A 15,211-nucleotide genomic window follows, 5' to 3' on the forward strand; every position below is an offset into this window, starting at 1 on the left:
AACTTATCCTTCTCCCTTGTCCATAACAGCCCTGATCTGCCCTCACAGTGGACAGAATTAGAAATTAAATTTCAAGGAGAACCCAAGGAAGTGAAGTAAAGAGAGTTTGAAGAGTTACTGTGTAACTGTGAGTATCAGTGTGTACCTTAGTGTGTGCAAAGGAGGGAGGGGGGGTAATTACGGTGTAGAATGTCCTCCTCATCACTGGAGCTGACCTAAGAACACAGCAGTTAATCATCCACTAACCGGCAGAGAGAGACAGAGTGAGAGAAGGGGAGAGAAGCCAGTGTTTCGTGCCGCACAGTTGGATTGAAAGAGAGACACTTCGAGACACCTGCATTTGTTTAAAATAACAGAAGAAGAAAAGAGGAGTCTTCCAACAGACAGTCGGGACTAAAGGATGTAATTACCGAAGAGCGGAAGGATAACAAATCTTCATCCAAGAACACGCACCTGCTCCTGAAGAAGGATTTTTTTAGCTGCATTCTTCCTTCCTCAATCAACCAGTGTGTGTGTGTGTATGTGTGTGTGTGTGTTTGTGTGTGTTAGTATGTGGGTTGTATGTGGACTGTCCTGTTTTTGGATCTGATTGTGTGCGTTTGAGAGGCGGCCACATGGGGCCCTGGCCCTGTCCGAGATGCCAGCTGCAGCATTAAAGCCCGCTCCAGAGGACATGGTGGCAGAGGGAGGGGGCGAAGCAGAGCGTGGCGTGTCCCAGTGGGAAGCCTCGACACCGGGCCGGGAGAGACCGCCTCTGCCCTCTCTGACGGTCCCCAGGGAGCTGCTGCGGAGCTTCCCCCACTCCAAACGGGTGGGATCCTATCTGGTGGGGAAGATGATCAACAAGGGGTCTTTTGCCAAAGTGATGGAGGGGCTGCACATCGGCACGGGGGAAAAGGTCGGTGCTTTCTCCCTGAGTTAGAGACATGAGGAGACATGAGGAGACATGCCTCAGACACAGGACGGGTTGCGAGAAAATGATCACACACATACAAGATTATGATTACACGGTTGCAAGTTGTAGCTGATTATTATACTCACTTGTGTTTGAAGAAGGCACTGACCTTATTATTATTTTTGTTATGTGTACAAAAACACAGTCTGACCCATCTGTAATTACTTTATTTCACAAGCATGATTCCTGTAGGGATGTAACAGGAACACAACTTTTGCTCAACAGATTTAAAGAGGTCTGAAATGGATCGGTTTCTGCGAAATAATATCTGGACTTCTATAAAAACAAAAAGGCTAATTCATGAAGCAAGTGCAGCAAAAGCAAATGCCATGTAAACATGATAACAAGGTTGCAGTTCTGATTCATGTTACGATTTATGTTAGTCCATGTTCAGACAAAATATACATAGTATTGCCCTGAACGCGTCCTGGTTTAAAAACAGTTCGAATATTCTTCCAAATAGGCTAAAAGACAGTAAGTAATTATTTTATATTTTAGTCTATCTTTAATGCTGTGGCTCTAAACTTGGACTATATGGATGTGCACTTATTGTGAAGTGGAGGCAGGGCATGTGTGTGTGTGTGTGTGCGTGTGTAACTTTCTTTCACCGGTCACTGAGTCCCTGACCCCGACTCATACTGTATGTACCTGACCTGGTTGCCATAGTAACGGCCAAACTCATCTCCGGGGGTGTTTGCTCCTCTTAACCTTTGTTACCCTCTGCAGGTGCAACACAAATACGCAAACACAGTAGACATTAGAATCTTTTTTAAATTGGATTATTCATTTTGCAATAAATGACAAATTTAGTCTACACTTTTTTACTCACAATATTAATGGAATATGAAATAGAAATAAACTTCATGATCTTAACAACAATTTACTGACATTCACACAAGTGTTTACCTGGCTAGTTATCTACAAACTGCAGACATCCGAACAAGCTGAATCATTTTCAATATATATCATCTTTAGGAATTGTATTACTTTCCCAGGCTGAGGCCATCATCATTATCTTGAGGGGAAACTGGTTGAGAACACAAATAGTTGCCAAGTTATCCTCCAAACACTTAAAACTCCTGTACTTATATCAATTGATGTAATAAAAGCTGACTTCCTTATTATGTGACAGTGCAGTGAGATTCAGAAATTATTATTTTTTTTCTCCCTGCACTAATTGTTATAAGCATAGACTGTATATAAGAAGTGAACGTTGTAACCGTGACGTCACCCATTGGTTTGTGAACTGCCGTTTTGAAGCCTTGAGTTTGGCATTTTGGCCGTCGCCATCTTGTTTTTTTAGCCGTCGCCATCTTGGTTATTTGCAACCAGAAGTGACCTGAGAGGGTAGAGCTAAGTACATCTGAACGCTGAATAAGACATTTTTATACATATATATTTTATACATTCAGACCTCTTTTTGCAACCAGAGGAGTCGCCCCCTGCTGGCTATTAGAAATAATGCCAGTTTAAGGCACTTCCGCATTGGCTTCACTTTTCATACCCGGAGGTTGCCGACTGGTTATAAGCTTGTTTTTCACCCCAGTTTTTTATCTTTTGCTTGTTACCATTAAAATAAAGGTTGAGGTTTCAGTGTTGTATGGAGTGATGTAGGCTAAAGTTCCATTTAGAGGCTAAATAGGGGCTCATGACTGAATTGCCATTGGTTCAAATGGCAAAGTGGGTGGAGAAAATGTAGGTGGATGAGCAATACACACTACGTCTTTCAGCTCCCTTGAGCGAGGCTCTGAAGCCACAACTTCTGGAACATATACCAGTAGTAGTACTGTGGTTGTATTGATCATCTCCCCAGAGTTAGTGTGTGGTTCTGTTCCTATCCACATGTGAACAAGTAGATTACCAAATTCTGGAGCAGGCTTTTAATAAAAAGAAGAGAAGGGTTCCCATTTAACTTTCCCTTATACTTTTGCATGTGTGCACATGTCTGTTTGTGTATTTAGGTGGCCATTAAGGTGATCGACAAGAAGAAAGCACGGCAGGACTCATACGTGCTGAAGAACATGAAAAGAGAACCTCGAATTCATCAGATGGTCCGTCATCCTCACATCGTAGTCCTGCTGGAGGTGGAAAATAAAAACACACATTCATATTCATGCATTCATTACATATACAGTCTAAATAAAGTAAAAATGGGGGACTTACAACATTACACCTGCTTGAACATAGGCCCATTAACAATGAAGTAAGGTTATCATATATCTGTTGAATAAGCTTGGTCCAGTTAATATGCACATGAATAACTGTGTGTGTGTGTGTGTGTGTGTGTGTGTGTGTGTGTGTGTGTATATCAGACTCTGGAGACGGAGAACAGCTACTACATGGCCATGGAGCTCTGCGCTGGAGGAGACCTGATGGACAGGATCTGTGAGAGGAAGAGGCTGGAAGAGAGGGAGGTGCGGCGCTACACTCGTCAGATCCTCTCTGCAGTGGAGCACCTGCACAAACACGGCGTTGTACACAGGTGACACAACACACACACACACACACACACACACACACACAATGTGCAGTACTTCTACATGTATTAGAGACATCTGCCTCATACTGAGTTAGTCTCAGGAGTTCTCTAACTCTGCTGCTTTTTTAATTTTGTCTCCTTTGATATTGATATTTATGCAATCCTTATTTTTTCTAAATTGCATACAGAGTCCACACTCTTTTGTTCTTGAGACCTTATAAAAGATAGACAAAGACAAATTAATTCATAAATTCATCCGAGCCATTTTCAGTCCTGTGCCATTTTTGAAGCGAGTTCTGTACCAAACTGTCAATAAGGAGACAAGTGCAGATCAAGTTTTGGCCTTTGGATGACAGTCGTGTCTAGACGATAACAAGCAAATTGCAAAATCTGGCAAAAACGTGCAAAAACTCTCGCAAGACTTGCTACCCGACGACCTATCTTAACTTTAGCTATTCAAGGTTAATGCCTAACCTTAAACATCTCATGAGAGTTTCCAAACTTGTGGGTTACCTTCTAGACATGACCTTGGATGACCTGCTGCGTGTTGGGGCATGGGAATATTTTTTTTGTTGGTTTACCATCCCGACGGTGGAGGAGTTGTGCTGAAATGATTAATCAGTTAATCAACTGGTTGACCAACAGACAATGGAAGTTAAATGTGAAGCTTTGCTTGTGTTTTTCTATTAAATATCGTAAATAGATATGTTGTATTTTCCGGTGTTGGTTGGACTAATTAGCTATTTGAAGACAACACTTTGTGCTGTGACACCTGGTGATGTACATTGTCATTCTTTTTGATATTTTATAGACTAAATGATAATGATTTTCCTGTTATGGAAAAACTGAAGCAAAAGTCTCCATCAGTAAGCATTGATTTGAAAGAACAGTTAGACATTTCGTGAAATAAGCTATTCGCTGTTGTTTCCTGGAGTCTCTGCTGGTCACAATGATGACAAAACTCCAGGAAGTTGCTCCGCTTGTCCAAGCTCGTTCCCCCACCCCTTTAGTTTATATATTTATTGTATAGACATTAGAGTAGTATCAATCTTCTCGTCTAACTTGCGGCAAGAAAGCGAATAAGTGTATTCCTGAAAATATTGAACTATTCATAAAGTCATTTTCAGGTCGCCGGAGTTGAACCTGGGCTAAAATTGGTTGAAAGACTAAAGATTTTAGACATCTAGCATGCAGCATGCATCATTGTCCCAACAACACTTAAAGGTCCCATATTATGCTCATTTTAAGGTTCATAATTATATTATATATTTCTACTGGAACATGTTTACATGCTGTAATATTCAAATAACCCTTTATTTTCCTCATACTGTCTGCCTGAATATGCATGTATTTACCCTCTGTGTGAAACGCTCCATTTTAACACATTTCAACGGAATTGCAAAGAAATTGCAACAGTTTGGGTCCATGTTTACTTCCTGTAAGCTGATGTCATTCAGCAACAGGAAATAAACTGAGACACACTTAGAAATGTTTATGTTTACAACTGTGAAATGGTCTAAATATTGTAGATTTGTGACATCACAAAATTACACAAATCCCGAGAGCTTGCTTCAAAGGCACAGTTTCTAATTACGAGCTGTGTATTTCTCCATGGATTGAGCGTTTTGATACTTTCACAGTATTTATATAGCACTTAAACCTGCTTTATAATAAACAAGACATGCAAATCTATTTTTTTACAATATGGGACCTTTAAGTGGCTGTATTTCAGTGTGGAGCAGGTCCTTATGCTGTTGAAACAAATGGTAACCTAGATATCTGAGAAAACAACTCACTTCTTCACAGTTTTAACCTAAATGTCTAGACATTTTTTGGCATGCAAATGACCAAAACCATGCTTGCTGAGCTAGGGTAACAGTCAGCCAATCAAGAGCCTGTGATGTAGAACATTGGTCTTATCTTGAGCTACTTGGCCACATTAAGTAAATATAAGAAAGACGCTCAAATCTCATCCGTCCAGAGCCAAACTTACCTGCAAAACAGGAGCTGTTTGTTTCATAGTGGATGTTAAAGTCAGACTTTGTAGAGTCACGCCCGCATATACACTCTTGTGTGAGCACAAACATACACGCACACACACACACACACACACACACACACACACACACACACAGAGTAGTTTGCAGGGCATTAACAGCCGACAGAGGAGGAAACGCGCTGCAAGAAAGGCAATACATGGCACAGTTCAGTGTGGGAGCTGAGAGTGTTATTTTAGTGGCATTTTAGTATGTGTAGGTGTTAGAGACCCAATCCTCACACACACACACACAGTTACACTGCAGCCACACACAATATGCACAGCGTTGGGCTTTGGTTTAAGACCTTGGCTCCTCTGAAGGTGGGAATGTGATTACCAGGCAATGACCTCATCATCCTGCGCCGGCGCCATGATTCACACATCATCACAACATCATGGACTTCCTCTCTAATGAAGTCCCTCAACGATGGCGCTCTCAACCCATCAATAGCACCTCTCTCTGTCACACACACATATGCATGCACTCACACTCTCCACCACAGTCCCACACAGAGATGATTAAAACTGGAAATAAATGGAAAATTTGCACTTAAATGCACCTCCTACCACCCACATTTAGAAGGTTTACCGCATACATTTTCTCCTTTATGACAATGTCTGCTCTCGCTCTCTCTTGCCCATTTTCCCTCTTTCTTCCCCCGTCTGTCTTTGAACTTTATTCGGCTTGTGTGAGCCGTGTTCTCTGGATTTTTTGGGGCCCGGAGTGTCTGTTGGTTAGATGAAGGCAGATGAAAGGAACATGGCTGATTCCCAGGCTATAGTTTATAGGGGATCTCTCTCTCCTGACCGCAGATTTTCATTTAGCTCGGTAGTTTTAGAGCAGGCGGTGTGGTTGGTGGTGAGTCTAGGGTGCTTTTAGGGGAGTGAGGCAACTTTCCCAGGTGAATACAGACATATTACTGAGGCAGAGAAAAGCGAGTAAAGGAGAGCTTCACAATTCAGCCTGAAAATTTCAATTTGGTATGACTTGAAGATCATAATGGGTGCAGGTTTTAAAGAGTCCAAGACAAACTAATTCCCCAAATTACCACTAGCTGTTCATGCTGAGCTCTACCCAAATCCAAATTTAGCTTGGGTTTTCCTCTATTCTGTGGGTCCGGTCTGGTCCCATCGCATCTGGTTGTCCATAAATACACAGAAAAAGCTTAGTAAGGCCAAGCACACACAGCAGGAGTTCATATATTTGAACAACCACCATGGTGTCTGTCGATTTAAGTGCTCCAAAATAGTAATCTGCACGGGAAAAAATCCCTTTAGAAAATTCCTCTCGGATTAAGGATGGAGCTCATGAAAATACTACAATGAACCACAGTCTCTCTTCTTTTCCTCTGCAGGGATTTAAAGATTGAGAACTTCCTGCTGGATGAACATAACAACATAAAGATTGTGGGTATGTTGACATTCCTGCTTTCTCCAATGACATCTGACTGACATTGATGCAAAGCTGTGGACAGAACCTGTCTTAGCTATCTAGTGCATCTGTGTATGTGCTCCTCTGTTAAAATGATGATGTTTCACACAGACTTTGGCCTGAGTAACACTCTGAAGGCTGAATCTTTGTCTCTGGAGCTTCTCAACACCCAGTGTGGAAGTCCAGCCTACGCCGCCCCTGAGCTGCTGGCTCACAGGAAATATGGACCCAAAGTGGACGTCTGGTCCGTGTAAGTGATAAAGTTTCCTGCTGTCTGGCCATCATAGCTGAATCTGGGTTTTTGAGAAGACCGTTTTTCTGTGGCGTTATTTGACTGTATTTCTGTGTTTGCATCTTGTAAATGTGTTTATGTTTCTTCACATTTTTGCTTGTGTGTGTGTGTGTGTGTGCAGAGGTGTGAGTATGTTTGCCATGCTGACAGGGACTCTACCCTTCACCGTTGAGCCTTTCAACATCAAGCAGCTGCACCAGAAGATGGTGAACGGGGAGATCAGCAGCATCCCCAGTGATGTTAGCAAAGGTAACTCCACATTTCACCTGAGCAGCTTTTTCACTGATACAAAAAGACTGCATAATGCTGCATTCCATTTACCTCACAAATTGGAGCTGGGAATGACGTCACATCCAAATATTCCAAGTAGGAGTATTTAATGGCGTTTGCTCCAGCCAGGATAGCCATTGTTAACAATAGCAGTTGATAACAACGCTTTGCACCGGTATTTTGCACATGCAAACACCGTAGCAACATAGATAGAAGTTGGACAGTACTGTGTGTGTGTGTGATTGATTTAATGAGACAAGACAGAAGTGCTAATAAAAACAGCATATTCCTACAGCTTTTTTACTGTTGATGCAGGAGCAGCCATGTTGGATTTTGAGGTTAGGGTTGGTGAGGTTCGTCCGACTTTCCGAGTTGGAAATCCGACTTAAGGGTGCGTTCCAGTTGAAAATTCCAACTGGGAACTCAGACATTCCGACTTCACAGTTCAAATGGAATGCCGCATTAACACTGAGTCTTTTTGTTTTACACAAATAAGACAGTTTATGGTTCAAGAGTGAATTTACTTTGGCGACATATAAAAGAGCTTTATATGGAATGCAGCGGAATTCAGATTGAGGGGTTTCCTCTACATGGCTCTCAACATATTGATGACTGAGCCGGCGGCTAGCAGCTAACAGTGGGGGGAACTGGGGGGTTTGGCGTTGCAGTTCTGCGACAACGCCGTTGCACTAGCGCAATGCAGAGCGGTGGCGATTAGCTAGCCACTGGGGCACACACACTGGGACTGATGTGCATTAACATGCATGCGCAGCCGGACAGGCTGTGTAAACAAAGCACAGAAAAGCTCAGATTACAACACACACAAAGGGAGAGTGACTTCATTCTCTGCTCAGGTAGACATTACTCCATATATCGTTACATAGTTGTTTGCTGCTATATTAACACTCTGGATATCATATAGAGAACCTTTAAAAGACTAAATACTTACAAGAAATGACATGAAGCAAAACAAAACTACAGAAAAGTAATTAGAAATGTGCTATATGTTAAATTAGAAAAAAAAACTATTTACCAAACATCTAAGACAAAGTGAAAGATGATCTTCACCATTCCATTTGAAAAAGTTTCCCTTAGTTACACAGTCAGCACTTGAGTACTCTGAGCTATACACAGGTTAGATCAAAATTGGATGTGATCTCCTAAACATGCATTAATGTTAATCATGACTTTGCAAACACAGACTGGCATTCAGTCTTCTCTCTACAGACCACAGACCTGTAACGAGACAGAGAACTGAAGGAAAAAATGTTTCACTCATTTCTTACTTCTTCCACTTGTTCTGTACCAAGTACACAGTGGCCTCAGTGTTTCTGTTTCTCTCTGCTTTATTTTGGTCTCTCTCTAACACATAGTCACCCCATTACACTCTGTCATGGCGCCATGTCACCACAAACAAACATCGCTCCTGTTACTGTGGGGAAAAGCAGCACGGCTCTAAGGCTCTGAAACTGTGACAAGGTCGGATTAGCGGCTGTATCGCTGCCACAGGCGGGCATCTTAGACATCGACATTGACTTCAGACTTGATCATGCCTCCAAATGGGGTTGTTTTTTTTTCTTTCAAACTCTGCTTCACTTTTGCCGACCCCGTCCTGTTTTTTTTTTTTTATGCCACAGTAATTCCTGTCAGACTGGCCCATTTATTCTGTTGCTCATTCATTTGGTTTCTTGTATTGTTCCAACTTTTTTGTCTTTCTCTTGTTGTTTTGCCATGTTTTGGTGTTTTTTTCTACTAGTTTTAATGTTATGTTCAACACTGTTTTTTAGACTTTTATCACTGCAAACAAACTGAGTGTCTTCAGAAAAAAAAAAAAAATGTTGTTGTTGAAAATCAACAAATAGTGCATTTGATTCTATCAGTTACCAACAAACTAAGTTGACCCTGACTGAGACAACTGATAGTAGCAAATTGAACGGAACAGTCTTGGCTTATATATCTGTGAATGTGGCAGCCTTCCTGTTCGAATCCACCTGCTCCTCCAGACTGTGGAGCTTATCAGGAATCCCCATCTAGAGTCAAACTATCAACCCCGCTTGGCTGTCACAGGACGGCTCTATGTCACAGGCTGACATGTTGAATTGGTTCTCCTGAAGGGAAATCCTGCCTCTCCCCATGCTGTCGTCTCTGATACAGTTTCAGTGAGGTCACAGTGAGTGACATCACTCTGGCAGTCTGGAGTAGTTGTGCAACTTTGGCTCTTTTAGTTTGGTCCCTTTTGGCCGGGCAAGAAATTTCAGTTCAAAGTTGTGCATCAAAACATCCTACATGCATGGTTGGTGGTCTGATCTTAAACTCCCACCAATCTGCTCTTTCTCTCTCATTGACCCGAAACTGCTCCCGGTGAGCAGGCCAGAGCCTTGCATGGCATCAGTTTGGGGCTGAATATGAGGCTTGGTGAAGCACTTTATTATTTTATACATAAGTACGGTCCATTTAGCGTAACTACTTCCAAGCAGTTGATGACCATCAGTTGCTTGAGCTTAGAATACCAACAGTTACTGTGTGGTCCTGGCTGATGTTCATGTAGGCAACCCATGATGTATGCTAGCAAACTATGCTCACATGTCAGTGTTTTATGTATGTGATGATTTCTCTAAGCTAGCACTAAGAAGCGTCCTTGGGTTTCTGAAAGGCGCTATATAAGTCCAATTTATTATGATTATAGCATTTAAACCTTCAATAAAACGGTTTTAGTGACGGTTTAAGCTCCGTTTTTGGTGTTTTTGGTCTCCTCAACTGTTTAGTGCACAGCCATATCCATTTGAGAATAACTAATAATAATTAATGTTGAATATGAATAATGTTGTTGGATTATTCCTTATTTCATGGGCTATTTTGGGATTTATACTTTATTATTACATACTTATATCAAAAGAAATATATATATATATATATATATTATTTTTATTTTTGATACTTTAAGTACATTTTGTTACTAATACTTGTACTTTTACTTAAGTGCACTTTTGAATGCAGGACTTTTACTTTTAATGGAGTATTTTTCATCATGTGGTAATGCTACTTTTACTTATGTAAATGATTTGAATACTTCTCCCACCACTGCTTTTCACATCACACAATTGATTCAGTTTAGCTGGGAAATAACTGAATTTAAAATTAAAAAAGTGACACGGCTTCATCCATGTGTCTTCTGCTTCAGGTGCGGTGGCGTTTGTGTTGTCTCTCCTGGAGCCTGACCCGGTTAAGAGACCCAGTATCAGAGCTGCGATGGAGGAGAGATGGATCAATGAGGGATATGCCAAGAAACCACTGCACACACTCTCTCATAAAAACAGGTAGGGATCTACTGTGTGTCTACACTTTGACTACAAACACACCATAAGACAACACAAACATATTTTGCTGGTATGCAGATGTAATAAATTGACAAACTTATAAAAAAATATATATTTAGCAGATTTTACCATTTTTATATATTGTAGAAAGTTATATAATTTATTTTCTAAATATATCTAAACATAAGAAAAATAGATGTTTTTTTGCTGATTGATTTGATTTACTTATCACACTATATTTGTAAGCTAAGTAAGTATGTTTGTGCCGTGAGAGCAAAGTGAGACACAAAGACTCCTCAGGGAAAGTTCTGCAGTAAACATTACAATGTGGGGAAAAGAACCAAGAGGGAAATCACTGCAAGTTTTCTAACAAAATGAAATTTTTTGTGGTCAGTAGGGTAACAGCTTTGTATATTATAGCATGACTAAAAGGCTTTTATCACTTTACGCAGTGTGGAAATGCAATCATGTATGGCTCCTCTTGGCAATAATACATTTTCTGAAATCCACATGAATGAAGCGAGAACTGTTCTAGCTCCGCTCTGCTCACAGTTGAAAATCATTAAACTGAAATCCTTCACTTACTGCTCCTACTATTCCTAACCAACAAACCCTTATTGACCCCTAACATTTCTCTCTGCTTCACCCTTCACACTTTATCTTTGGAACTGTTTTTCCATCCCCCCCTCTCGCGTTATTTCCCAGGTTGTGTGCAGAGGATCTCAACTCGTCTGTGCTGGCATACATGACCGAGACGCTGGGCTACTCCCTCTCTGAAATCATACACACACTCACCATCAACCGACCCTCCGCAATCATGGCCTCCTATCACCTGCTGCTCAACAAGCTTGTCAGGAGCCAGAAGGGAGCCAAGGGGACCAAGGTTCACACCTCAGACACAAATGGGCCGGTATAACGGTACCTTAAAAAATTAAGAAATACAACTATTCTCATGATCTTCTGTGAAATTTTAACAGCTAAAATGATTAATTTGGCAGAAACTGGAGAGCAATGACTGGAGTCTTCCAAGCAAGGATACATGGAGAGAGAGGCATAACACTGAATCAAAGACTCAGCAACAGGTAATTTTGTCAATAATACCATAAATACAAATACAGTGATCATTTAGATATGGTAAAGTAATAATATTCTATTAAAGGATAAGGATTTTTATTGTCAATAAATCCCAAAGTAGACTAAAACCAATGATTTAAGATAAGATAAACCTGTATTGATCCTCAGAGGGGAAATGTGGTTGTTGCAGCAGCACAAAGACAGCAATAGTACAGATAAATATAGTAAAAGAAGTAAATAATAAGGGTTATATAAAAAAAACTAAACTAGAATAAGAATATAATAAAAAAAAGAAAATTATACAAGAGCGTATGGAGACAAAAATTGCGAGGTAAAATGATAGTGGTATAGTTAAAGTAACAGTAATGATCAATAGCAGCAGGCAGTAGAGTCAGCAAGTCTATGTTAACAGTGTACACTAGACTGATGATATGATTAAATAATGGCATTCAGTGTTTTTCTGTATTAATATAGAAATATAATAAATGTCATTAGTCCATCTGTCAATACTTTCTGGCTTCCCCTACTCTGTCTGTGGAAGTCACCCCAAGCCCATTTGTTCCCATGAAGACATAAATCTTTTTTTATTTTAAAAAGGAGTCACAAATCTTATTTAAAAAAGGCTCAGTGATTTCCTAAAACAGCTGGGCACTGTAGACTTTAGCAAATGTTACTCAAACAAGAGGAAATGGTGTTTGTTGGGTACTGTTTTCAGCTGCGGATTAATACACATTTGGTGCACAAGTCAGTAGTCAGAATCACTTCACCGGCTGTGTGTCTCAAATACTCGCTGCCTTGATGACCCAGCAGCACACGGACCACAGAGAGATGTGCTGAGGCTTTTCAGGTCGGGTTGAATCGTTATGTAAACGTTATTTCTGTTGATCCAGTTCGTTAGCTTGCTTCCACGGCTGCAGAAGGCTGTGTTTGTATGCCAATTGGTTTCATATGTGGCAACGTGGTGTTGGAATGAGCAGTGGACGGTATCACACCCGCCAAAACAAAAACAGACGTTCTGGACCGAAATGGAAATTTCAAAGGAGAACATACTGGCTGTAGCATTGGTGTCAGAGAAGCCAGTATTTCAATTTAGCATGTTTACTTAATCTCTGATGACATATCATGGCCATTTTAAGATTTGTTGCAGTTAATATATTACATATTGGTCCTTTAATTAACAGAATATCCAGGTAAAATTATATCAATAAGAGCAACAAATACCCAATGGAAGTTAAACTGTCTGAACTCTGGATATTCTGCTGTATATAAACGTAGGTGGAAGAATGGAGCAGATGAAGCATTGTGACTGTATTAGAGTCAGGCAACTTTCTATTTGAGCTGATATGAGATGACGATGAGATGTCTTTGTGTAGAAAACATTCTTGGGCCTCCTGATAACAAATCACCCCTTGTTTTTAGAATGAACCGACCAATGAAAAAAGCTCGAAGCAGTCCAGCAGGCCGCTGAGAGCCCAACAGACAGCTGAATGTCAGAGCAACAGGAAGAGGCCCGAGGACCTGCGTAGAAAGGACCGACGAGAGGACGCGGAGAACCGTCCACCTTCTCCATCTCTACCCCAGCTTCCTCACTCTGCCTCCCCTTCAATACCCCCTCGCCTTCCCTCTCCCTCCCCCGCCCCTCTGTCTGCAGACGACGGGACCACTGATGAGGAGACCGCCATCACCTTGGACACCAGAGAGACGCTGTTTCCTGAAGGTAATGATTATAGCATAAACAAAATAAACCTCCACAGTACAGTGTGTGACATACTAGACTGTCTCTGTATGTTTGTGTGTTCCAGTGTCTGTGTTCGGAGACAGGGAACTGGTCCATCTTTCTCCTCCTAAAAGCTCTGCGTCTCAACTCTGTGACTCCGCCCCTTGCCAAGTCCCCTTACCCGCCGAGCCAATCAGAGACAGTGGCACGTCGAGGCCGATACGACACACACACCTGCTCAGGACAACTCAATCGGACGGGGCGGCAGACCTCGGGTCAGACTGCTTCCATGACAACCGCCACCAGGACGACCGCTCTCATCACCTGAGCATCAACGAGCGCCTGGAGAAGCTGCAGACATTTTATTCCTCGGAGAAGAACGGCATCTCTCCCAGGATGCTCCTGGAGGCCGACACCTCAGACAGAGACCACCTGGGTACCATGGAGATGACACAGACGTCGCCCTCTGCCCCGCTGCCCCGTCTGCGCAACGTGGGGCTAAAAGACGGACGAGGCAGGAAGATGACATGGGTAGGGTTGACCCGACCTGGGCCTCCAGGACTCCTGGTGAACGGCTCTAAACCTCCCACCTTCCCCTCACAGAGACAACACACTCTGGTCATTAAGAGCCTCAGACAGGAGAGGGGCAAGAGAAAGGATCTGTCGACAGCAGGAGGAGGAGGAGGAGGAGGAGGAGGAGGAGGAGAGAGAGGGACGGCAGGAGGAGGGCTGAGTGGAGCAAAGAGGAACTCAGTTCAGTTACGTTCATCTCTCCAGCGTCGGGTGGGGGACCTGAATCTGCCCCTGCTTCCTGCAGCTCTGCAGGGGAAGTCAGATAGGAAGAACCAGCTACACAGCTTGGACTACTGATACATAGATGGGATGACATGATAGAAAGGCAGTGATAGTGGCCTGAAAAAGGTGCAACGAGAAGAGAAAATAGTATTGAGGTTAGTGACATATTTAGAAAGCTGATAAGCAATTAAGAAATACTGTCCTGTGTTGAAATAGGGGCAACATAAAGGTGATTGAAAGAGAAGAAGGATAAGGGGTGGATGGTATGACATATTGAGGGCAGCAGTTGATAACTGTGCATAGACATTTTGAGGAGCAGGTGTAAACGGCAGCTACAAAAAAATGCTATTCTCCACTGTTCCATTAACAGGACTCCTTCCCAGACAAACAACATACAGTATGCATCGTTTGTATGCTGCAGTGCCAAAAGTTAAGTCAACTCTAAGCTCATCAATTTTAATTTAGCCTTTGGTAGCAAGGATTTGGTCTACGCTACTGTTAACCATTTCCCTCTGGAATTTCATGTTCATCTCCACCCATCACAATGTGAAGTGCAGAATGCACACAGACATATGTTTCTATTTGTTTTCACATTTTTGTACTAACATTAAAAGTCAAAGTAAAAACAAGTCCCAATTCTACCTTAATGTGTTATGTGTCTTCGTGGCAAGTTTTTGCTCAATTAAGACTTCATTAAGGTGAAAATAGGGGCATGTTTTGACATGTTTATTTGTGTTGTCTCTCAACCTATCATGCTCGGCTGTGATATCCCCACTTTAGCCAAATATGGATTTCCTGCCTACAGAAAAGTGACCAAATAGCTGCTGGCGCTAAAGGCAGCC

The 15,211-nt window shown here is 41.9% G+C and overlaps 1 protein-coding gene across 1 annotated transcript; it reads left to right on the forward strand.

Annotated features, from left to right (window-relative positions):
- Positions 1–248: 248 nt before the first annotated feature.
- LOC119476667 (hormonally up-regulated neu tumor-associated kinase homolog A) lies at positions 249–15,004 on the forward strand. The gene is made up of 11 exons (XM_037750087.1): positions 249–898; positions 2,917–3,039; positions 3,268–3,437; positions 6,828–6,883; positions 7,016–7,154; positions 7,318–7,445; positions 10,648–10,783; positions 11,489–11,666; positions 11,782–11,865; positions 13,277–13,574; positions 13,660–15,004. Exons 1-11 carry the CDS (start codon positions 638–640, stop codon positions 14,442–14,444), a joined length of 2,358 nt encoding a protein of 785 aa, XP_037606015.1. The 5' UTR covers positions 249–637; the 3' UTR covers positions 14,445–15,004.
- The last annotated feature ends 207 nt before the right edge of the window (positions 15,005–15,211 follow it).

This window comes from Sebastes umbrosus, chromosome 18 (assembly GCF_015220745.1).
Source record: "Sebastes umbrosus isolate fSebUmb1 chromosome 18, fSebUmb1.pri, whole genome shotgun sequence".
NCBI classification, from domain to species: domain Eukaryota; kingdom Metazoa; phylum Chordata; class Actinopteri; order Perciformes; family Sebastidae; genus Sebastes; species Sebastes umbrosus.

Bases quoted from the DNA above. Each gene is read 5' to 3' on its own strand.
- LOC119476667 (XM_037750087.1), top strand. From the start codon at position 638: ATGCCAGCTGCAGCATTAAAGCCCGCTCCAGAGGACATGGTGGCAGAG. The intron at 899-2,916 runs GTCGGTGCTTTC...TTGTGTATTTAG, and splicing joins ACATCGGCACGGGGGAAAAG to GTGGCCATTAAGGTGATCGA. The intron at 11,866-13,276 runs GTAATTTTGTCA...CCTTGTTTTTAG, and splicing joins AATCAAAGACTCAGCAACAG to AATGAACCGACCAATGAAAA.